The 26,948-nt window shown below is 35.5% G+C and overlaps 1 protein-coding gene across 3 annotated transcripts in view; it reads right to left on the bottom strand.

Annotated features, from left to right (window-relative positions):
- Positions 1-26,948, bottom strand: part of NDFIP2 (Nedd4 family interacting protein 2) — a 65,805-nt gene that overhangs the window by 16,793 nt on the left and 22,064 nt on the right. For all 3 annotated transcript variants that reach the window (XM_019921072.3, XM_019921073.3, XM_004324373.4), the window contains exons 2-4: positions 12,125-12,290; positions 7,995-8,128; positions 4,982-5,075 (exon numbers count right to left, since the gene is read on the bottom strand). In XM_019921072.3, the coding sequence (XP_019776631.1) occupies positions 4,982-5,075; positions 7,995-8,128; positions 12,125-12,290 (394 nt within the window). The remainder of the gene's footprint in view (positions 1-4,981; positions 5,076-7,994; positions 8,129-12,124; positions 12,291-26,948) is intronic.

Raw genomic sequence — 26,948 nt, 5'->3', positions numbered from 1 at the left:
AAGTAAAGCTGAAGAGGTCTTTACAGTACAGAAAGAGCAAAGCATTCAATTCTGGATCCTCTAGGACATGTCTGTCTCAGTTGTCAAAAAAGAGAATTTAATAAATTGTACACTAAACCTTAAGTATGTAAAATCCATAAAAGAGATAATGTGTAGTAGAGGCAGGTGAACATATACATGCCTAAGAAAGAAGACAAGAACAGAAGGACAAGTTAAGACTGAGAACAGGTAGGCTCCACACAAAGTCACAAGCCAAGTAAGAAGCATAGCTGGGACTGGAGTATCCACGTCTTTTATGCCTATATCGAGTGATCTTTTCATTATATACACCTCCCACCTACCCAAAGAGGTTGGCAGAATAATCTAGAAAGCAATATTGTACACTGTAGTTTATCCATTAACTAGTAAGGCTACACTTTAAAATTTTCAATAGCCACAAGATACTTATAAATAATAAAGGGGAAAAGAGTAACTTCATAGTGAAGAAAGCTGGCGGACACTACCTTAACCTGACGAGAGTTTACATCACTAGTAATAAGACATATCTAGATCATTGCTTCTGATTTGATGTACTGAAAAGAACACATCATTTCTGTGGTATTCTTGAGGGGGAAAAAAAGAAAAAAAAAAGGAAAGAAATGCAAAACCTGAATCTAATCATGAGGAAACATGAGCTAAATCCAAACTGAAAGACATGCTACAAAATAACTGACCAGTATTCTTCAGAAGAATCAAAGTTGTTATGAAACAAAGAAAGACTAAGAAACTGTTCCAGGTTGAGGCAGACTAAGGAAACACAGAAACTAATATAATGTGTAATCCTGAAATAGATCCTAGATCAAGAAAAGGACATCAGTGAGACAACTGGCAAAATGTGAATAAGGTCTACAAACTAGTTAGTAGTATTTTGTAATGTTAATTTCCTAATGTTGATCATTGGACTGAAGTTACATAAGTTAACACTTGGAAAATGAAAGTTATATGGCAATTGTACTATTTTTGCAATTTTTTCCTAAATTTAAAATTATTTCAAAATGAAAAGTTTAAAAAGTTTTAAATTAAATTTTGACACTTGCTTTGAAAATAAACAAATGAGTATCATAAATGAATGATACCAATATACTAACATTATGCACTTATTAAATTTTTTATCACAGAAAAATCCTCATTATATATAAATGCACCAGGTTTCAAACACAGTAAGTTCCCAAAGAATAATCAGTTTCACTATACTTGATTCTGAACTGCATAAAGGCAAATTCCTATCTTATCCTCATGCAATTCTCTTTGTTTAAACTATCAGCCATTGAGAAAAACATAAAGCTAACAATTTATTAATTTTAAGACATTTCTACTAAATTATAAGCAATGAAATGACAAAATTTTTTTCTTATAAACAGAACAAATTCAATAAAATGTTCACAAATATTATGAGTTTCTTAAGGTGTAGTTATAATTCTTAGATGTCCCCCCTTTCTGGATTCACTTACAGTATGTGACCTCATCTAAAAACATAGCTTTACATGAACAGAATAAGTCATCAATGCATTGTTTTTCAGTGTGTAGTACCCAGATAACCCCTCTAAGAACTGTCACTTTTATGACTCATCCATGGTAGGTACTTGAAAGAATTTACTGAATAAAGATGCTCAAGATCACTAATCGTTGGGGAAATGCAAATTAAATCACAAAGAGACACTACCACACAACTATTAGATTTCTAAATTTTTTTTTTTTCCTGTGGTACCTGGGCCTCTCACTGTTGTGGCCTCTCCCATTGCGGAGCACAGGCTCCGGACGCGCAGGCTCAGCGGCAATGGCTCACGGGCCCAGCCGCTCCGTGGCACGTACCCATGTCCCCTGCATCGGCAGGCGGACTCTCAACCACTGCGCCACCAGGGAAGCCCTAGATTTCCAAAATTTTTGAAACTGTTAATACTAAATGCTGACAAGGATCAGACCAATAGGAACTTTCATTCACTGCTGGTAGGAATGCAGAACAGAACTGAAAGACAGTTTGGCAATTTCTTACAAATCAGAATTCACGTTTCAAAACACCTTTCTAATTCTTTTTAAAGTTACGTACAAGTAACTTAATATCTTTTAAATTATGCTTCCCTCAAGTCTAAAATGGGAATAATGCCGGTGATTAATTATTACTATAGCATGCTGACGTGAAGATTCACACACAGTACAAAAGGCTAAACCTTAGAAAAGTTTTCTAAACAGAATCCATTACATTTTTAAGCATTAGAGTTCAAGGTCATTTCCACAGAACGTCAATTATCCAACGAACCAAACCTTAATTTCTAGCTTTTAACTAACATATAACTGACTTCTATTCCATTCTTTTAGAGACAAAATCTCTTAAAAGTATGCTCAGATACAAGCACATAAGGCACACACAAGGAATTTTTCAGTGACATTTCAAGGGATTAGGAGAAGCAAAACATTATCAGGGGATACACACATTTCGTTCTTTACATTTTCTGAACATGGACAAGAAATTATCTCACCAAATTTACGCGTAAACTTTTTTTTAGGGTTACATGTGGTAAGAGACTGAATTGTAGACATTGAAAACAGAGAAGGAAAGAATTAAACTGACAGAAGGTTTTAACTGAAATATTCTTATTGATAATCACTGCAGTTTTATTTGCACAACTTGTATAACCTGAAATGCTTAAATTATAAACCACGCTAAAGAAAATCTATTTCCAGACCTTAGAAATAGACAATAGAACAGAACATAGACAATAGCTACTGGATAGTTTAGAGTTTGGAAAATATAGCAAGTTGCAATTTGTAGAACAGCCACTAGGTGGTAGTGACTACAAATAAATCTATGCTCATTAAAGCAAATAAACTGAAGTACTGGCCTACACCCTACCCAAAGAAATGTATCAGGAAATGAAGGTGAAAAATAATTTATAATCTTACTCTTATAATACTGGTGCAGTATTTGTAGAAGAGGAAGCATAAAGATATAAACTGTAGAAACATAATTTAGTAAAAATGTAATAAAATGCAGGTAATTTACATTAATATATTAAATGTAAATATTTATATTCATATTAATTAATGTAGCACCAGTGGCCAAAAATAAGGTCAACCTTATTTTTGTGCCTAGGTTACTGTGCATTTACAACACTGGTGTATCAGTGAAATGCTGTCAGATCTAAAAAATAAAGATTGATAAGAAGATAGCATGGTTAAGTGAAATATAGAAATGGAGAGATAATAACTAAGCTCTAGAGTCAAATAATTAGATGGTGTCAAATAACATGTTTTTATTGCTAAGCAACAGGTATTTATACTAACTACAAATAACTACAATAAATTTAAATTCTTTCTTTTTCCAATGAAGATTTCTTAAAAGACATAACCATGAAAGGAATTAATGTTTATGCTACTCTTTTTGTAAAGAAAATATGTGGGAAGCCTGTTATTAATATAAAGGGTTACCAGGTTGAACTTAAACTAAGAAAAAAATTAAAGTTCACTAGACTAACAGTACAAAACAGAGTTATTTGTAGCCAAAGTGTTCATTTCCTTTTCATCATACTTAACATCATATCTAACTACAAATTATAACTAAAACCACAAGACATAAATATTGCATATACAGGGAGCTTCCCTGGTGGCGCAGTGGTTGAGAGTCCGCCTGCCGATGCAGGGGACACGGGTTCGTGCCCCGGTCCGGGAAGATCCTGCATGCCGTGAAGCGGCTGGGCCCGTGGGCCATGGCCGCTGGGCCTGTGCGTCCGGAGCCTGTGCTCCGCAATGGGAGAGGCCACAACGGTGAGAGGCCCATGTACAACATAAAAAAAAAAAAAAAATTGCATATACATTAGCTGATTGCCAACCTGAATATAATTTAGTAAATCTGAAGAGAAAAATGTAACTGCCTGCCCATCCACACACACATTTCTGAGCGGTTCAACTACTATTCTTCAGTAGATGAAATGAAATAAGGAAAGGAAGCAAGAAACCATTTGAAAATGGAGAAAAAGGTAAGGGAATTTTCAGACTAAAAAGTAACTCAACTTAGGAAGTATGTATTTTCTATTTTGTCTATTTTTTTTTGTCTGTTATTAAAATTGAATGTGGTACTTTACATAGGTAAAATATTCCTCAGTTCTAGCTTCAAAATTAACTCTACAGCTGAAATAAATTAAATCAGCATTCTATCAAAGAAGGTATGAAAGCGTGGTCATTTAACCAGGTTGAGGGCAGAAATTAACCCTACCATAATCTAATAAATGTACTTAGTTGAATACTGGGTTTCCAAAAATTATTTTATCAATTTAAACAGTTTGAGTGTCATAATATTATGTACTGAGTGTACTATGTGCCATTCCTGAGATAGGAACTGAAATAATGAAGACTCTAATGAAGTCTTTCCACAAGTAGCTTAAGTCTACTTTATAAAGTCAAATGTTAATTTAAGAATGTTGCAAAAAGTTAAAATTTTACGGTTTCTGGTCTTCTAATTACTCGCCATTCTGCACAAATAAGACAGAACTTCATACTCCTGTGTCTCAAATCACATTGTTCCAGTTCCCCAGAATATCTCCTTTTCCAACCGTCCTCCTGTTTAAAGACACTCAAGTGGAAGTCCTCTGCTCCAAAAGCAGAATTTATCATTTCGTTATACATGCTCCTATAGCCCCAAATGGACATGCAGCATTTCACATACAAAATCATATTTAGCTTTAAATATGCTTATATATATATCTATACAGTCAGCATCTAGCATAATAACTGCAATACAAAGTTTCCTGATAAGCGTTTTAACAAATTCTAGGATTTGTATCATATGATCACAGCTAGTTAAATGTCAGGATCAATTTACATTTTAAACAAGGTAAGACACACACTGACAATATCTGCCTTCCCTCACTGTCTATGTTACTTTAAATACATACACAACCAATAAATGCAAACAAATAGTTTGGAAATAGTTTCAGTTTTCACTTACTGAAAAACGCCAGCATGAAAATCCCATCATTACCCACTCTGAGCTGGTCTGCGTCACTGAAGTCATCTCTTGTTGGACACTCTTCCTCTTGAATCTGTAAAACATAAACTATTAGAATAGCTCACTAAACTATTGATAATTACAACTTTATTATCTTAAGTGTAAAGATAAAAATTTAAATAAAATCTAATGTCCTCAATGTATTGTATAGGCAAAATGAGATAATGAGTACAGTATCTGATACATAATAAGTACTCAAAAAACATTAGCAAGTATTAATTTTTCATGGGCACCCCTAAAAAGAGTAACTTTAAGAGTAAACACAAAAAAAGATAAAAATTAAATAACATCGAATTAATGAAAATGACATCACAAAAGATTGATGTGACACTGCTGCATCAGTGTCAAATGGAAAGAGGATTTTTCATAATCAGTGGTGAACTCTAAATTGGTACAAACTCTATGGTTGGCAATTTGGCAATATTTATCAAAAATTAAAACGTACACATCCTCCGACACAGTAATTCCAGCTCATGAAATATACTTATAAGAAATGATGTATTACAGATAATTCACTACAGCAATGTTAATAAGAGCAAAAACTTAGACACAATCTAAATGCCCATCAATAGTGGGCAACTGTCAGGAGATAATTCTCTGTGAGTCTTTCATGTTTCTACATGTCTCCCAGGTAGAGGCATTGGCTACGTTTTTTCTGTATTATTTTTTCAAGGATGTTTATATAGTAGATGGCTTTGGGAGGGAGAAATAGTATCTCTCTCCAGAGCAGAGATGTAGGCATGCTTATTGGCCATTAGAAAATATTGGGTTCCCCTGAACTCAGAGTTCCACACTGCGAGCAGAGGCATCGCTTGGCCCTCTCTGAGTTGCCCTGCAGGACCTGAGGCTCAGGAAACGGCCATGAGAAAATGCTAATACCCTGGCTACTACTACTGCTGTGAATAATAAAGTTCCTGTCTCTGACCCAGCAGTCCTGTGTCTTCTGTAAGCATCCACAAAACTGTGACAAGCTAATCAGTTACCTTGCAAGTAGGCTAAAATCTCAGACCGTTTATAATTCTTGAGATCAATGAAATAAATTATTGTATATCTAAAACAATGAAATTCAAAAAGCAATGTAAAGATTTAAAAATAAATTACAATCTCCAAAATATATTAAGTAAAAATCATTTATATAGTACAATACTTTTGTGTACAAAAATAATATACAAACACATTACTGTAGTTGCTTATAAATGTCGAGAAACTTCTCTGGAAGCACGTACGAAGTCTGTTATCACTAATTGCCTCCAATATTCAACAAATATTGATAGAATACCCATTCTACATAAGACTTTGCTTCCTGGTACTTGGGATATATGAATGTATGTAAAACAAAGATGCTTGCCTTTCTGAAGCCTATATCCCAGTGAGGGGAGCTGGACAATAAATAAAGACATAATAAATAAGTTACTTATACAAAAGGTATATAAATGCTCTGCAAAAAATAAAAAGTAAGGAAAGGATGTTTAGGAAAAAAAATGTAAGGAAAGGATGTTTAGAATGTTTAGTAAGGGCTACAGTTTTCAATATGGTGGTCGCATAAGCCTCATTAAGGTGACACTGAGCAAAGAATTAAAGGAGAGGTAAGAGAGCCATGCAGATATCTCATAGAGGAGTGTTTTAGGCAGAGGGATAAGCCAGTGCCAAGTTCCTAAGAGGGAATCAGACCTGGCATGTTACAAAAATAGTAAGGAGGCTAACATCATTGAAACCACAGTGAATAAGAGAGAAAACAGGAAGAAATAAAGCCAGAGTCCACTAAAGGACCCTGGATTTTACTGAGTGAACTGGGAGGTCTTACAGAGTTTTGATCAAATGATTGACATGACCTGATTTACAAACTCACTATCTCCATGTTACATATACATAACCTCAGTTGGGTGTTAATTTTCAATTTTGTGGCTCAGAGAAGCTCAGTGCCTTGCCCAAATCACATAGTTAGTTAGGTCAAGGCAGGCTTAAATCCAGGATACCAATGTTCTTTCCATGCGATCATGGTAGTCTCACTACAGATATTGCTTTTCTGAAAGAAAAAGACTTTCAGGGGCTTCCCTGGTGGCGCAGCGGTTAAGAATCCGCCTGCCAATGCAGGGGACACGGGTTCGAGCCCTGGTCCAGGAAGATCCCACATGCCGCAGAGCAACTAAGCCCATGCGCCACAACTACTGAAGCCCCCCGCGCACCTAGAACCTGTGCTCCGCAGCAAGAGAAGCCATTGTACTGAGAAGCCCGCGTACTCCAACGAAGAGCAGCCCCTGTTCGCTGCAACTAGAGAAAGCCTGCGCACAGCGATGAAGACCCAACGCAGGCAAAAATAAATAAATAATCATATTAAAAAAAAAAAAAAGACTTTCAAAACCATATTGCTCATTATTTAGGCAAAAAGATCCCTTCAACTCTGCAATCATATATCTTTATGGTCTTATGGTCAATTTAATAACTGGCAATGATCAAATACATATTAATGAATTTTTATATCATTTCAAGTTAATTCAAGAAATAAACATTAAAGCACAGTAGAAGGCCAAAAAAACACTGTCAATATGATGGCAAGAATATAAAATTTCATACTCTTTTTGAAACACCAGTCCAAGAGATTTTATCATAGGACATCACTTTTTTTTCTTTTTTTTAATTTATTTATTTCTATTTTTATTTTTGGCTGCATTGGGTCTTTGTTGCTGTGTGCGGGCTTTTCTCTAGTTGCGGCGAGCAGGGGCTACTCTTTGTTGTGGTGCGCAGGCCAAAATTCCACCCGAAATCGAATGAGAAGGTCAAGGAATGCAGAAGGTAAATTTAAATAGGAGAGTGCCAAAAAATGATGACACAAATAAGTAGTAGTAAATACTAAAAAAACTACAAGCACAAAGAATTACTTTTGATATTACTGAATATACATATCAATTAACACAAATAATATTCTCAGAAGGAAATGATAACATTGTCTTACTCTTTGAGATGTTTCTGCTGCTGCAGCTGCCATTGCAGCAGCTTTGGCCTTCTCAGCTTCATCATACGTAGGAAGAGAGGTAGCAACACTGTAAGGAGGTGGCACAGGATAAAACTCACTGTAAACTTCTGTATCTGAAGAAAAGGATTTTTAAAAAAGATAACCATTAAAACAAACTAATATTATGTTTATAGCCAGAACGTAATTTAATAAGTTACAGAACGCCACTAAAGACTATCACTATTTGTAGTCCTATGTTATAAGCTATATAACATATAAATTACTACTACAATGTATATATTATTTTAGTCCTATATTTATTATCAAGAGAAAGAACTGACAAATGTCATCTAACGGCTGATATACCAAACAAGAACATCAAGAATGAGACTCTGAAAATGTGGGCAACACAAAGGAGGTAAACTCACCTCACCATATATGAGCATCCTCTATGTTCCTACTGCTATGCTCAAAGACTTTATTTGCCCATAATCTCACAGACAAAAAGTAAAAATATCAGGAATAATGGTAACAAACACTGAAACAGCACTAGCCATTTACTATAACACTGCTAAATACATTAACCTTAGCAACTCTGAGGTTCAGTTAAGTGATTTGCCCAGTATCACACAATCAAGAAGTGGCAGAAGCCAGGGATTTCCTGACTCCAAATACTTTATTATTTATTTATTCTCATATTTACTTGATAATATATAAGACGTTAATTTTTCTACACAGGTCAATTTTAACAACTCCTAAGAAAACTCAGTATTTCTCTTTGCTAAAAGATTGATGATTTTTAACTCTTTTTTTACTCTTGTCCCTTCTCCCATTTTCCCCCCATCTACCTAGTTCTTTAGGTTTTCTTTTTTAGAAGAATTTCTCCCTCCCCAATTTTTAAGCTATTTTTGAAATATGATCTCCAGAAGTATATTGCAGTATTAAATATAGACTGCTAATTTTTTTAAAAAACTGCATCATTTATTGCCAACTTTGGTATAAGTAAAATCATACACACAGGCCAATCAATTGATTAGACTTACGCTAGAATCACCGACATAAAAAACAGGCAGATTCTAAAAGTAGTGCACACCACAACGTTTGACATCACCTCTGTGGTTTCCTCCATCATAACTACAGCATTTTTACGTCTTCCACATTGTTTACAATTTTACCTATCTTTATCAGATTTTCTTGCATTTTCCACATGAAAAAACACTGCACTCCAGCAATATTTTTCCTGTTGTGTTTTAATATACATAGGGTTTTTTTTTGTACATAGGTTTTAAAATAAGTATTTTTAATGCTATCAATAAGAGCTAAGGATCTGAAGTTAGGCAATTTTCAATCTAATAACAGGAAGTGGTTAGTGGGAGTATAATACTGAATGTTATCCACCAAAAGTCACAAGAGTCATAAATTCTTAGAAAAGACTTATTATTAGGATGTAAAAACACCATATACCGTCAAGTAAATAGATTCCTTTAATTCTGAAGATGGGAGTAGAAGCAAAATTTAAGTAAAAACCGTGATTATGAATTTAAACAATAACATTAAAACTATACATTTTTAAAACTGGAACAATGGCATATATATATATCCAAGGAAATGAGATCCTTACATTAAAAATAGATGTGTAAGTTTCTGAAAAATTTTAAGACCCAAGATAGAAAAAATATCTCCACCAATAACAGGTGAAAGTTGGGAAGGAGCACCTTTAATTTTCACTTGTTAATTTTCCTTACTTTTCTTCTACCCTTTGAGGCAGTGGTTGGTTCTCAACCACAGAATTTAAAGTCTGGGGAGCTCCAATCCCAGCTCCTCTTCTTAGAAGTTATGTGACCTCAAGCAAATCACTTAAGCACTGTGAAGCTCCACTTTCTCATCCATAAAGCTGACCCAGCGAGGCTATTACTTGCTATTATGGGACGAAATAGAAGAGTATTCAAGAGGACTCTGTGAACTGTGCAACGCTATGCAAATGTCACCTTTTATAACTGATGTTGCTCAGATCTATAAAAGCAGCCATAAGGTGACCTACTGAAGAACATAATCTCCACAGAAAACGGGCACTGCCCATGCCTATAATATAACAGCACTGACTAAAAAGCTGAAGAAAAATAACATCAACAGTTTTCATTAAACAGAAACCCCAAATTCTAGAATTACTCAGTTCTTGTGCTCAATTATAGTCAGGAATGGCCTTTTAGCACAGGTGAAAAAATTAAAAAGACCAGAAATCACAGAGGAGACTGTGAGAATAACTGAACTTCTAGGTACCAGGCTCCACTTGTTTCACAGTTGAAATTTATCTAACCTTTAAAAATGTCATGCTACATTATCAAAACTATTCCAGATCACAGAAAAATGAGAAGCTTCTCAATTCACTTTATGTTGCTTCCATAATATTAATACCCAAACCAAAAAGACAGCACATAAAGTCATAGATCACACTAATAAAGCCACAAAAACTCTAAAAAAATATTAACAAATTTAAATCCAGGAGAGACTAGAACATGATGACAAAAAGAATTTATTCTAAGAATAAAGGGATGGATTAGCTTAAAGAAGAAATCTGTTAATAATACATTTCATTACAACAAAAATTGAAGGAGAAAAACCATGTAATTTTACAATAAGGTACCAAAAAGATGACTCCCAGGTTTCTGGCCTGTTGGAGCCATTTATTGAAATGGGGCAGACTGTCAAAGGAGAAGCTCTAGAGGGTGGTAGAGGGAAGAGGCTGTATACAGTTGTGGTGGTGATACTCTTTGAAACTCTTCCCATGAAGAGGTGGAGACTAATTCCTCAATAATCTTGAATAGAGACTAAGTGACTCACTTCTAACAGCTTGAATGTGACAGATGTGACCCTGTGACTTTTGAGGCAATGTCACAGATTCCATTTGGCTTTCTCTCAGAATGCTTGTTCTTAGAAGCCAGCCTCCATTCAGTGAAGAGCCCAGGCCACAACAAGAGGTCACATATAGTTGTTCTGGCCAACAGCCTCAGCTGAGGCCCTAGCATCAGCCAGCAAACGTGTGAGTAAGGAAGCCTGCAATTACCTCCAGTCCCAGAGTCACCATCAGACAACAATCACATGAGACCCTAGCAGAGAACTTCATAAAGAAGCCCAATTCCCCCCAAACCATGAGAATTAACAAGCATAAATGATTGTTATTTTACTCCATTAGGTTTGAGGTAGTCTGTTAAACAGCAATAGCAACAGTAGCCACAACAAAGGGATTGCAATTTCACTCTCAGCATCTTCCATCATAGAATGATTAACTTAGCATTACTGGGAAAATACAAATTGTGACCAGAGAAATAGATGAGGGTAGTTCTTCAGAATGACCTGCAAGGATGAGATCAAGCAGTAGCAAGCAGTAATCACATCAAGGATGAGTAGCAAGCAGTAATCACTGCCTTGTATCCAGGAAATATCACCATGAGTGGGGGGGACATTATGTGTATGCTTCACCTCCATTCACATGTACTTACCACATTCTCACATTCATCATTAATAATACCTTGTTTACGACTATATAAGTAAACACACACACATGGGTATGTTTATATATTCATGTGTGTATGCATTATATGTGTGCATGAATATATATGTATATATGGTTATTTCTTCCAAAAGTTATATGGCTAATCCACTGGGAAGGGATTCTAGTAAGCATAAGAAAGTTTAACAAGCTACACTTTTAAATTAATTTTTAAAACAATGAGACAGGTAATCTATGAAATATTTTATAAACTACCTTTAGAAAAACTTTTTTTAAAATAATCATAAAACCGAAGAAGCCCATTAACAGACTTGATAATTACACAAAACCATACTGGTAAAAACAAAACAAAAAATCGAGCTATTAAAAACATTACTAGGACTTCCCTGGTGGTGCAGTGGTTGAGAGTCCGCCCCGATGCAGGGCACATGGGTTCGTGCCCCGGTCCGGGAGGATCCCACATGCCGCGGAGCGGCTGGGCCCATGAGCCGTGGCCGCTGGGCCTGCGTGTCCGAAAGCTGTGCTCCGCAACGGGAGAGGCCACAGCAGTGGGAGGCCCGCGTACCACAAAAAAAAACAAAAAACATTACTAGTTGTTTCACACTAAAAACAACAATACCTGAAGTTGTAGGTACTTCCACAGTAATACTGCTATAAGGTGGAGGAGAAGAGTCAGTCTCAAGTCCAGATGCTGAAGGAGCAGCCTGCACATTTTGTGGTGTTGGGTCTGAAGTTGACGGCTGCTCTACAGCAGATGATTCTGAATTATCCTCTTCATTGTGAAGCTAAGAGAACAAAGGAAAATGAAAACATTAATGTGAATCAACTTAAAAAAAATTTTTACAGATCATTTCAGGCAAAGAATCATTTTTTAGCTAAAAACAAGGTAAAATAGCATTTAAAAAGATGAACAAAATTTTTAAGAGACATAATCAGTCAATAAGAAGTTTAGAATTTTTATAGTTTCTTTACAATAAGGATGAAGTTCAAATTGTTAGGATTTATAGAGGAAAAAAGTCATGATTACAAATAGATTCAAGTTCTCTCAATCCTACAATAAATATTGTCTACCATGCATCAGTCACTGTGTACTGCAAAGAAAACTTCTAATACAACCACAATACCATATCTATTACACTAGTATCTAAAATAACTAGAAATGTAAAATGAATTAATGAAATAGAATAACAATATATATACATTCCAAAATGTATATATTGGAATACTCTGAGGAGGTTTTCCCAAGTACCAAAAGAATTACTAATAAAGCAAAATAAGTCAGTGTGCACATAAAATTCTGAAAAACGTCATTACAACAAATTTATTGAAAGTTCAAGAAATGCTAGATACTATATTGAGATCTTTATCACTTAACTCATTCAATCCTCACAACAAACCTGTAAGATAGAGACTATTAGACTGTTATCCCCATTTGACAGATTAAAAGAAAAAAAACCAAACCAAAACCACCCTGGACGTGTAGAGACTTAGAGTAACTTGCCAAACATCACAACAGCTAGCAAGGGTAAAGCCACGAATCATACCCAAGCAGTGTGGCTGCACACCTCTTACTTCATTTATAAGGAAGGAAGGAAGGAAGGGAGGGAGGGAGGGAGGGAAAGAAATTTTGTCACAGAGCAAATCTGTGTGTTGTGATACAATGCATTTTTGGATTTTAGAAAGAATAGGTGAATTATTACTCCACTTTCTAGGAGCTTCGATAAACTTAGTTTCTCTGTACCTCAGTGTCTCCATATGTAAGTTCTGAATGCAACCAAAATCCTCACAGAATTGTAAAATAATATTTGAAAATCATCCAGCATAATGCCTAACACAGAGAAGGCATTTAACAAATACTAGTTCCACCCTTCTTCCCTTTTATTTAATATACTTTATTTTATAAACTCAAAAGCAGAAATTATGTGGTACTCTGTCAGTCCAATAAGTAGTCACTCACTTGCCTCTAAAGAATTTTTTTAAATATGCCAAGTAAAACAGGAGGTCAATTTACTTCACTGCTGTCTGCATGTGTCTTGGTAAGCGATTACACTAGCAAAACACTTTTGGGAGTTCATAAAGGTATTATAACTTTTAACAAAACAGTATAAACAAACCTAAAATCATCTCAAGTTTAAGAAGACAACTTTTTCCATAACACTATGGACAAAAAATGTTGCCTGCCATTCCAGTAAACAATGAATGTTGCCCACCATCAAATCATCAGCCACTGCAGCCAACCCCACACAGTGCACCCTGAGGGGAGCTCAGGATGGAGAGAAACAGGATACTGGCCCTAGATAGTTAAGAAGCATATCTAAAGAACAATTTCAATAAGCCCAGACTCTTGCATCTCCGCATACACAGAAAAGCCCTGAAATCATTAACTTAAGATGTCTGTTTCGTGTGATCAGCGGTAATCTTCTCATGCCCTACTCTCCCCCACCACCCCAGCAAGAACTCCAGTGCACCCCGGCTCCTCGCCGTCCTCTTTGCAACAGCACCTCAGAGCTATCTGAGAGGCTGTCTCTGGGGCTATAATCCTCAGTACGGTCCTCAAATAAAACATAACTCGCAATTTTTAGGTTATGTGTTTTTCTTCAGTCAACAGCACCAAAGTTGATACAATAGCATCCACTCACAGAAACTGAATTCTAAGGTCAAATAAGCATAAAGTCAACTCTGTATGAGCTTTTACATTTATTTACTTGCAGCACTTTTCCAAGTAGGCACTAAATGAGCACCCTCTTGAATAGCAACACTCTGCCCTGGTGTCATAAAGCATCTTCTGTTTCCCATTACAAGGCACCCAGGAGAATTCCCAATGTAGTCATCTTTGACAACACTTTTAAGAGCAAAAATGTCAGATGAACAAGTTAAGGCAAATAAAGTACAGATCAATACTTAGCATATACTTAGTAATTTAGAATATATTAGTATATTTAGTATATATAGTAATTAATATTACTAAACAAATAATAATGAAGGTGTCAAAAAAGAGGAAGCCACTTTTCCATATCTACTATTAATACTGCAAATGTAGATGAAATGTACTAAAGAGAAAATCCTACATGACAAACAACTCTCCTCTAGTTCCTCACAGGAAACACCCCCTACCACATCAAATATACAAATACGCTCCCCAGAATGACCAACTCTCTGCTTAAACCTGTCGAAATATATTCAAATAACTACAATAAAAAGAATAACTACAGATACTTTTACATATGATCTCAGAAGTAAAGCTTTGGAACTTATAAAACACACCAATTTATTTCAACTGCCTTACCTAATACCTCCAGTTTTATTTTTACAAAATTATAATATAGGGGACTTCTCTGACAGCCCAGTGGTTAAGACTCCACACTCCCAATGCAGGGGTACAGGTTCGATCCCTGGTCGGGGAACTAAGATCCAGGCATGCCACACAGCACAGCCAAAAAAAAAAACCCATATATATATATATTACAGTGAACAGTTGCTCTGTGTTAACCGTAAAACCCAATAACTCAGTCAACAATCTCTACCCACTGTAGCATAGAACTTCCAATTTACTTTAAATGCAACACTGTATTTTGATATCTTTGGTGTCTCCATAAATTAACCTACTGTGTGATGAGACAAAATTACTTTTAAGGAAGGACAAGAAAAATTTTAACATAAAAATTTTTCTGCCATTTGAGGCACTACCCCCTCCCCTTTAGTGTGCATTGTACGTCTGCACTATACATTAACTAGATCCCCTTAGAAGACGCAGGAATGCCTCCTCACTCAAAAAAATTAATTTCCATCTGGTGCCAGCAAGGTAACTCCTTAGGAGATAACATTCCTTTCTCAATTCTGTAAAGAGCCACAATGACCCCACTACTCACCTTGTTGCACTATGTAAACTGCCAATATGTTACTTTGTCTCAAAAACTTAAATAACTAACTGTGCTTTGACCTCTAACCAGCAGAACAGCCCTAGGAGCTCTCTGAAAGACTGTCTCCCGGTTTATAATCCTTAGACTGGCTCGAATAAAAATTTCCATTTTGGGCTTTCCTGGTGGTGCAGTGGTTGAGAGTCCACCTGTGGGACTCGAGGGACATTGTTCCAGCTAATGATTAAGAACTCTCCAGACAATAGGGGCTTCTTAGACAATGGGTGAATTTCCAGGATGTCCGGCCCCCTTCCGAGAAGGAGGGAGATAACAAAATGTAAAAAAGGTGTCTGTCAAAGACCAATCAGGCAGCTGGGGAGAAGGAGGGAGATAACAAAATGTAAAAAAGGTGTCTGTCAAAGACCAATCAGGCAGCTGGGGACAAGTTCCCTCTCTGGTCCGAGCCTAAGCCGGGACCAATCAGCAGGAGAACACAACCAACTCTATAATTTACATACGGGGAAGTGGGAAACTATAAAACTGACATATTCGCGCCCAAAAGGGTTCCTTCTTCGACCTCCTGCGTGAGGACCAAGGAACCCCGGTGCACCGGCCTTCAATAAACCTCTTGCGTTTTGCATCGACTTCCGACTCTTGTTGTTTACTGGGCGAGTCGAAACTCCTAGGAGACCGCGCAGGTCTAACACACCTGCCGATGCAGGGGAAAAGAATTTCCATTTTCTTAGATTGACTATTGTTTAATTTTTTCGACATTTGATTGCCTTTTACCTAAGTTCTTACAAGGGTTCAAATTAAGTTACATGTTTATCAAATTAGACAATGCCAATTTGTAGAAATTTTTCCTTAATCATGCTGCTATGTTGTTAAATGGTTCTATTTTACATTCTATAACAATTACCTAAACAGCAAGAAAAAAGGGTGGGGGAGGAGTGGGGTGGGACCTACATATATTCAGTAATGAACCAGGCTCTGTGTTCCATCCACACATCACCTCAAAAGTTATCTTCCCAGGGAATTCCCTGGCGGTTTCACTGCAGAGGGAGCAGGGTTCGGTCCCTGGTTGGGGAACTAGGATCCCGCAAGCCAAAAAAAAAAAAAAAAAAAAAAAAAGTTATCCTCCCAGCTTGTCCTATTTATGAGCCTCCTGGGAAAAAATGTGGGCAATAGCACGTGAAAATTAAAGTATCTTTAATCTAGTGACCAGGGTGATGAAAAGTTGCACACTAAACCACAGTTTTTTAGTCCGAAGGGTAGAAGGATGACAAGAGGGCTTTGTTAAACGTATCTATCTATCGCTAGTTTTTATAGATGTATATTAAGTATTTTTAATGATAAGGAAACTGTAATCATTATGATTAGCTAGCTGGAGGTCTAGCCTTCCTGTGTATAAACTATTGTTTCTTTTACTTTAATTGGCGTGTCTCCTATACATATCCCTTTATTCTATTTTAAGGTGATAAAATACTAATGTAATAACTAGAAACTTTATTTCTGAGAAGCTAGAGATCTCAGTGAATGTTTTCTAAACATACCAAGATGAGAATTATGGAAGTGCAGTCAAGTGTTGTTTAGTGAACAGTGCCCTGTACCAGGGCCTCGTAGGTTAGCCAGTTGTATGGTCTTTTTTTCACCTTTCTTCTCATTTCTTTTCTCTTCTTTTGTTTCAGTTTGGGCACAGAAATTGAACTACAGGGCAGAACTGTAAGATTTTTGGGAAATAAAAACCGAGCTATCTCTAAAGTTGTTTATTTAAAAAAGTTTCTAAAGAACTAATATATGTTGTATACTGCCATATTCTGACTACATTTATTACCAAAGGGCAACACTGGGAAGAAGAGTTAGTAGTTGCAAGGAGATAAATTTTAGCTCAATAAAAAAAATTTTTAATTTTTAGTTAGAACTTTTTAATTTTTAGAGTACTAGGTTTTCTGTGGGGCAACAAATCCTTTCAGATTTTGTATGACTGACTATCTGGCAAGACTGTTTTATAACTAGGATGCCCATACAGCTGTTTTCCCCAGGACTGTCCCACTTTACACCTGTTGTGTCACAGCCCCATTCAATTTAGCGTTTTCTCCACCCCGTTCATTCTCAAAAAAATTGTACCGTCGGTCAACTGACATATAATGGGATTCTTGGCCTTTGTACAAAATTAGTAGATGACAAAGGTTCCTTCTGACTCTAAGATAACATGATTCTAGAAAAAAACCTCTGGTAGCCTCTATCATTCAATGTTGCCTTATCTAACACCTGATTTAGAGAAGCTAATAGGTATGTGTTGCAGTAAAATCAATCTGTAGAGTCAAGCTACTCATTTTAGTCACCCAAGAAGAAAGTGAGCTACCTTATCTATGCTGCTAGGGATAAGGTGCTAAGAAATTTCTACAAACAGCCCAAGTGTTAAAACCAATAGCTCAGAAGACAGCGTCCCACAAAACAGTGCTGCTTAGCAAAGGGAGCTAGATTTTCTACCAATAACACTAAATTACAGCAGTCGTCCTCACGCACACACATACCATTAAGCAAATGAACAGAATCTTAATTTGAGGTTTACTCCCCACCAAATTTTTTCCACTAAACTTTTGCTGTCTCTGGATACCTTTCTTCTGAGAACTAGCTTATGATAAAGCAATGATTAGCAAATGATTCGAAAATGATACAAATGATTAGGAAAGAGCGCATAAGCAACAAGTAAATATTAAAGGAAAAATATTTGCCGTGTCTAATTTTCAGCTTCTTCTTTTGGAAGTACAGAAGTTTGGTTACAGTTTTATATTTCATAATATAATACAGGCATATTTCTGCTCATAAAAACCTTTCTTGTTAGTATGAGAGAATATCATTATTTCATGGTGTTCTACAAAGAACACAGTGGGCTTCAGATGCTCTGTCACCTGAACAAGTCTGCAAAACAACTGTTAAAAACCAAGTATCATCAGATGTTTTATGAAGACATAACAAAGTGTCTTTTAAACAAAAAGGATTCTTACTTCATTTTTAAACTGTTACTGTCTGCTCATGATATGTCAACTGAAAGAAAGGTGCAAAAGAATATATACAGTATAACTGAGTCTTTTTAAATAATGAGAGAGATAAACACAACACTGTAGATCAACTATATTTCAGTAAAACTTTCTTTTAAAAAGCTTTTTCCTACAAATTCCAAAATAAATAAATAAATAAATAAGAGATTATTTGTGTAGTACATATAGGCAACCAAAATTTCCGGAAGGACACACAAGAAACAGCAAAGAGCTGCAGGTGGGGAAGAGATTTCATCATTCTCTACTATTTGATTTTTCACCCTAAGCATAAATTACTTTGAATTTTTTAATTTTTAATAAATAAAACCAAAATGCAAAAGTCCTCTAATTTCTGGTTTGGCATGTCTCACAGGCAACAATGTACCTAACACTATATCCTATGATAAAAAAGCTTTTTCCACAGAAAATGTAATATCACTATAATACCTTCCCTGGGTTTATGTATATACAACTTTCTATTAAAAATGACACAATCTGAAACTGTAACCACAGGAAAAATATATGTGAAGAATGCAAATGAGGAACTGTATCTGTTTTTTTAAAGGAAAAATTGAGAGGGATAATTAATGGGGTAACAGAGTGATTAAAGAACATAAGACCAAATTTATATTGCCACACTAGACAGTTCTTCTGAGCTTCTGACCTAGATACCCACTCATTAATTCATTTCTTAAAACAACATTAAACATAATCACATACTAAAAAGGGGCTCTAGGCTCTTTATGTACAATTCTTTTCCTCCCATACTGCACTGCCTAGTTGACTTCTACACACAGTTCAGGTCTTAGCTTAAAATCAAGTTCTCAGACTTCCCTGGTGGCGCAGTGATTAAGAATCCGCCTGTCAACGCAGGGGACACGGGTTCGAGCCCTGGTCCGGGAAGATCCCACATGTCGCGGAGCAACTAAGCCTGTGCACCACAACTACTGACCCTGCGCTCTAGAGCCCGCGAGCCACAACTACTGAGCCCGCGTGCCACAACTACTGAAGCCTGCATGCCTTAGAGCCTGTGCTCCACAAGAGAAGCCCCTGCTTGCCGCGACTAGAGAAAGCCCGCTCAGCAACGAAGACCCAACGCAGCCATAAATACATTTTTTTAAAAAATCAAGTCCTCAAGAAAATCTTTCCTATCTCTCAAAAGTAGATTAGGACACAATCTTAAAGCACCCTGTTCTTTAGCACACTTACTACAATAGCAATTATTTATGTGCTCATTCATTTACAATCTGTTTTTCCAGCTAAAGTAAGAGCTCTACAAAACTGGAGGTTATGTCTGTCTTGCTGAACACTATAAAAATAAGCTCCAAAGTATTTGGAATCAACTTTGGTTAAAATTAAAAGGAAACGCAATATAGGTCACCAGTCACAACAGTATAAAATGGAAAGACTGGAGAAATAACCTTGCTATAACCCAAGTACTGTGAAGTCTGTAACAGCTAGTTATTACCTTAGTAAGTTAAAGGAGAAAGAGTTAGAGTATATTTACATCCCAATGACCTCCAAGGAACAAAGAAACCAAACAGATGGGATAAAGATCTTATATAAATTGCTATTTTCAGAAGAATTCAGCCTCCAGTTAAATTCCTTTTTATATGCTAAAACTGCAGTGTAAATCGGCTAGATCCTAAGATTCTCTCTTTGAATACAAAGTCTTCTATATGGTACGCTCATTAGTCGTGTTCATAGTCCTTTAATTAAATGACAAATACTTGACCTTATTCTTAAATGTTTATATCAACAGAAAGATACACTTTTCAAAATTCTATTTAGCTTACTCAGATCTTACCTAAGAAAATACATATTTACAAATCTGCCCTATAATTATGCCTCTTTAGCAATAGGTCAATATGATCTTAACACAGATTATCATAGTCCAAGGGAAAAAAAGAGAGAAAAGAAAAAAAAGAAAGGAGAAAAAGATATTTGAGCGGCTGGGCTGGCAATTTCTCATACTTTCATCTAAGGTTGTCTGTCTACGGGGCACTGCTCCCTGCCATCCCCCACTTACCTTCTTGGTCTCCCGCTAATTTCTCAATCTAGCACACATGAATTGAGCATGAAAAGACCATAATGTACGCCATATCTGTCTATATATTTTATTATAGGAAGATGTTCAGCTTCAGCCTCATCTTTCGTGGTTTTATACCAAAATATGTGTTACATAACATATTTTAAGTTTACTTTTTTTTTTCTTTTGCATGTACAAAGTTTATTTTATTTTATTTTTTTTTAACATCTTTATTGGGGTATAATTGCTTTACAATGGTGTGTTAGTTTCTGCTTTATAACAAAGTGAATCAGTCATACATAAACATATGTTCCCATATGTCTTCCCTCTTGCGTCTCCCTCCCTCCCACAAGTTTACTTTTAAAAGACTGCATTTTTCAAATCTGGCCAGTACTTGGGTTTTTGTCCTCTACAACTCAAGCAGCTTTTTGAGATATATTTGTTGATGACTACGCTGTGGTCTTAAGCAATTAAGTTATCTGTGGCAGACTTGTGATTGTCTCCCTCAAATCCCTTCCATCCCTCTTTCATTATAGATTCACAGTAATGTGGGTGGGACTGAGCCCACCCTACTACCTATGTTGGTCAGGATAATTTTCTCCTTTGGCACTGCAACTGCTTCCCAACCAGCCTGGCCCTCCTCCTGGGCAGGGTGGCTGTGTCAAAGGTGGGCAATAAAATAAGCTAAGATTATCCACTTAGAGGATATAGAAAACTGCTGTGGAAATAATGATACAGAGCAATTCCAGGGTTTAAGATTTCCTTAATTGGTTTGGGGGCCATAATTTACAAACCCCGATGGAGAAGGTGCCCCTACGCATTTTTTATAAGCAGAAGAAAATTTTAATGATAATGTTTGAATTTACAAAACTATTCAAACCCCGAGTTTTCAAAATAGCTCAGTGTTCTGATTTTTATAAGCTAACATACTGGTATTTGTAAAGAAATAAATGTTCCCTGCCATTCCAGTTCTGTAAGGATAAAGCCATTAGCTACTGCCATGGCCCAGGGACAGCGCACCCTGAGGGGGATTCAGGATGGTGAAAAACAGGAAACATTCTGTGCTTTGGATATACTGGCCCTTAGATAGTTAAGATACATTTCTAAGAAAACATTTCAAATGACCTCAGATTCTTGCATCTTCCCATACACAGAAAAGCACCAAAATCATTCACTTCAGATGTCTTCTTTGTGCTTAGCAGTAATCTTTTTATCTTGACTACCTGGTTTTCCCAGCAAATAAAGTTCATAGGCATCCTGGCTCCTCCCTTACCTCTCTGGAGCAGTTCCTCGGAGCTGAGAGGCTATCTCTCAGGCTATAGTCCTCAGTAAGGTCCCTGAATAAAACTGAACTCACAACGTTTATGTCGTGCATGTTTATTTCAGTCAACATATCCTATCCAACATAAACAATGATAAATATAATGACAATGGCAACTTGTAATGAAAGGTTCTCTTCTGTTTCCATAATCAAATTAAATAAGAACCCTTTGACAGATTCTCCAGAAAGTTTTTTACCTGCATGCACCAAAATAAGTCAGGAAATGTCATAACTGGTAAAGTTTAAAAAGCAAAATTGGCTAAAGAGTATACTTCATAATAGAGAAGTGAATCTCAGATATTAAAGTATAGTAATAATATTAAAATTAGCCCCCTTCTAGCAATCAAAATCTGAACATTCAAGAGGTTTTAAAAGCAAAACTATTCGGGCATGAGAATAAAAAACAAGAGCTAGCAAACTCTAACTGCAACCATTTCCTTCCAGGAAACTATCAGTTCCAAGTTTGTGCTGTACTTCATGAGTCCCTAGAAGCTTAGAGATCCTTTAATTAGATCTGGGAATATTATTACCTTCCTAGTCAGATCATAAGCATGTGAAATTTAGGAAGTATGCTTTATTCATCGTGGTATCCCCTAAAACAAGTAGCAGAGTTTAGGACACAGAATAAGCTTCACATTAAATATGCAGTCCCCTAAGCCTCCCAGAGTTTTTCTTCTACCAAAAGGCAAGAGAGAGCTTGGTCAAGTAATGGATGCACTGAACATCTCAAGATCAATAATCACAACTCATATATTCTATGATTCCCATGGTGTTTTTACACATAGTAGAAACCTGAAATATTTAATCATTCAACTTTTGCGGGCAATCACCATAACTTAATAAGTAAATATCTGTCCCCCAAAGCTTACTGAATTAAACTAACGGTATTATCCAAAAACCACAGATAACTGAATTAACACACGCTAAAGAAGAATATAAATTCCATCACCCAAGTTTTTAGAGTAACTACTCTAGAGACATTCTTACCACAGCTAGACAAGACAGTCAATAGTAAAGAAAGTCACAAAAATCACAAAGAGCTGCCCCCTCCCAACACAAAATCAAAGAGCTGGCAAGGCTAGGTCAATGCATAAACTACCTGAGACTCTACACACTGAAGAAAGAAGCATCAGTGACTTTGAGCACAGAACAGTAATAAATGTTCATACATAGGACTTTTATCCATCAAAAAGTAGTTTACTATTAAAGAATAGAGATACAAAAACCAAAAACAGGTCACAACAGGGGTGACCTTTTGATATAAGTTAATAAAAATGAAGACTCTAGGAAAAACAGATTTTATTAGACAAAAGAAATGAAACAACAGCACACAGGAAGAACATAAATTATTAATTCAAAAAGTAAATATTTCTAATAATTAAAGACGCAAAAACGGTGTGTTAGAATGGAGTAGAAGTCGAACTACTGCTAGTAAGAATATAAATTCACTCAACCACCTTGCAGATCAATTTGGCAATTCCTAGTAAGGCTGAAGGTGTGTAGGACCCAATAATTCCACTTGTAAACGTCAATATTAGAAAATTCTCACACTTGCACATAAAGAGGCACATACAAGAATGCTCATGGTAGTACTATTTGTAATAGTGAGACACTGATAACAACTGTCTGGTCAGCACAAAATGAATAAATATTATTCCACTAATTTGTATAACAATTCATTTTAAACTTATTAATTAGACCTACATGAGTCATCATAGATAAATCTTTAAAACACGGTAAGTGAATAAAGCAAGCTGAAAAAGTATAAAATAGTAAAATACTGTAATAAATACATGCTAACATCTGTTATCTCCACAGTGGATATAGAAATATCTTTTACATCATTTTCTATACTTCCCTTTATGCTTGAAATGTTTCATAGTTTTAATATTTACATTAAAACAAACAAAAAAAAGCCAGCTAGCCAAGTTGTCTTCCATGTATAAAGTATATATACCATCCATGAGTCCTTGGGAAAAACTACTCCATGATGAAAACCAGGCAATCATAAAATTAAGCAAATAAAAAGTAAATAAGGAGAAAAGCAATGAGAAAAGATATGGTGGTTAACACTGAGTCCTTTCAAAGACAAAACTAATGCTAAACATTGAGCTAAAGACTAAATAAATAGCCGCTGGCAAACAGACAGCAAACCTGAAAAAGTAAAAATATAAGCAACATAAAAATCAGGAACTGGGGAAAGAAAACATGAGAGAAAGTATTAATACCACTCACCTCATCTTTCACAGCAGGGATTTAATCTCTAATATCTAAAATTAAAACATGAGGTTTTAAAAATTACTCCAATTTCTTACTGATTTTTATACTCTTTTAATTTTAGTGAAATCCTACAGAACCTAACAACTCTGTGGTAAAGAAACCTTTATCTAGAATTCAGCAGTTCTTTAAGGATTTTTTTCCTTGCTGTTAAATCCAAACAAAATCGTATTTTGTATTCTCATTTAAAAAAAATAGAATAGTGGGACTTCCCTGGCAGTCCAGCGGTTAAGATTCCACGCTTCCACTGCAGGGGGCATGGGCTTGATCCCTGGTCTGGGATCTGATCCCGCATGCCATGTAGTGCAGACAAAAAAAAATAAAGAGAGAGAGAGAGAAAAAAAAAAAAGAGTAGTGTCCCATTCTTATTACATTATTCCTGTCCATAAGCACAAATGGAAATGTGTTCACCAAATGTCAACATAATTTATTTCTGGTTGGTAAGATTTGGGTGCCTAGATTGCTTCTTTTGTACTTACACTGCTTGTATTTAAAAAAATAAGTATATATCACTTTTTATAAGAATATACTTTAGCCTAGTAATTCTCATTTTAAGAGAATTCTTAAATTCTACATCCAAAGAAACTAATCAGAAACTTAAAACAGGATTTCTTTGTAAAGTTGTTCATCATAGTGTTATAAAAATGGAAAACCGAAAACAATCTATTCATCCAAAATAAAATAAACACACTGTATCAATATAATAGAATCCTATACAGACATTTAAGGTGGTGTTTCCAAAGGATACTTAATGAAATAGGAAATGCTCATGATACAGTGTTAAAGAAGTAACAAAATTGTGTGTGTGTAAATCATATATTATTCATATTATTTTAAATAAGATGAACTGTTAGCAGTTTCAAAATGATTGTTAACAGACAAATGGGTAGCATGGGTGCTTGAAAACTGTATTTTGTTGGGGTTTTTTTTAACTTTTCTGTATTTTTTCTAAGTTCTCTAGAACAGAGATGAAAGAAAGTATGAAACAATCTTTTTTTGTTCTTAATGTAGGACATATGTGATAAAGAGATTTCCATCTATGCTTACAGGAGTAAGTTTCTACACGTTAGAAAACTGACATTTATAAAATTGCTCAATGACACTAAAACTGAAAGAAAATCACCACAGACTTTATATCCATTCAATAACCTTTCATAATCATTCTTGTCTTTACAAGAAAAGAAAGGTACATAAACCCAGATAGATGATGCTTGTTACTTTCCATCAACCAGTTAACAGTACTAATACATAAAGTAATACCAGCATGTAACCATTTGAGTGTTATGATATTCTAGTGAAACTCATTTGGAGGTCAAAATGATTCATAAAGGCTTTCTCTTTGTCTCTTTCCCACCTATAACAAGAGTTTTCTTCATGGTGCCCTTCTGTCTTAACTAGTTGTTAATCACATTATATATTTGTCTACATAATCTATTTTCACAGTCAGTAATATTATCTATTCCTTAGAACTTCAATGAGGATGGCACACCAACACTGTGAGCAACACACCACCAATGTTCCAACTGCTTTATTCTACGTCCAGCTGATAAAAAACCTCCACAAACTTTCCACAAACAACTCTGAGAAAATGCTCATTAAGCACTCAGCACAGCAGCAGTAAGCTACTGTGGCAATAACTGTTGTATCGGTCACCATTCTTCCACTGCAGCCCTACATATAAAGCATAGACAGTGCTTCCTCCATCCAAACTAAACTTTAGAAAGCAGATACATTCACATTATCTAACTGCTATATGGTAGGAAAGTGCAAAAATGATAGGGACTTGTCACAAGGACATACGAGCAGATAGTCAAATCTGGGATGATCTGAGCCTCAAAATGATGATAGTATGAGACAATAATCAATAGAATAAAATTAAAATCCATGAATTCATACTAATATAAATGAATAAATAAACTGGAGGCTACAGGAGTTCTTCCTTATAGAATCCTACATAATAAATGCAGAAGAAATGACAGAATTAGGAAATCACCATTTGACAACCATCGTTATAACTCTTTCAGGTAATCATAAACAATGAGTTCTAAAACCAATGGGTGAAAGTATAATTTTTTAAAGGAACTTTGTGGGGTATACTATAAAATAACTGATATGAATCGTTCCAAAACATTAATGTAATCCATGACAAATAAGATTAAAGAATTGTTCCAGCTTAAGGGAGACAAAAAGACACTAAGCACAATAGCTAATCATGGACTAGATTCTAATCTAAAAATAAGTTTTTTCTTTTGCTATAAAAGACACTAGTAGGGAAACTGGTAAAATATGTTTATAGATTACAGTATTGCATAAATGTCATTGATTTTGATAACTGCACAATAGTTTGTAAAAGTATGTCGTTTTTAGAAAATATACACTGAAATATTTAGATGTAAAGGGATAACATGTCTGCCACTCATTTTCAAATGCTTCAGAAAAAAATATAGCGTATGTGTATATATACACATATATACAAAGAAAATATCACAAAGCATATGTGATAAAACATCAACATTTGAGGAAACTGGGTGAATGGTGTACAGGAAATCTGTGTACTATTTTTTCCACACTTAACTGTAAGTCTAAAATTAAAATTATTTTAAAATAAAGTTAAAAAAACAAAATGCTATATGGCAAGAAAATAGAAAAAAAAATGTTGTATTAACAAACAGATTAATTTAAAACTCTACAATCCCAGCTTCTAACTTCCACTCTATCACTAGAGACCTATATGATCATTAAAAACCTCTACACCTTCAGTCAGTTTACAAAATGATTTCTCTACATTTAATCAAAATCCTAGTTTCCCTGGATGGCACTACATCCCTCAAAAGCCTCTCAAACGCGAAATGTTAATCCTCACACCACCACCCCTTATCTGGAAACAAGAAGACAAAGAAAATGTTCTTGGATAC

The sequence above is a fragment of the Tursiops truncatus genome, chromosome 18 (genome assembly GCF_011762595.2).
Source record: "Tursiops truncatus isolate mTurTru1 chromosome 18, mTurTru1.mat.Y, whole genome shotgun sequence".
NCBI classification, from domain to species: Eukaryota; Metazoa; Chordata; class Mammalia; order Artiodactyla; family Delphinidae; genus Tursiops; species Tursiops truncatus.
This window is presented reverse-complemented; position numbering and strand designations above follow the sequence as displayed.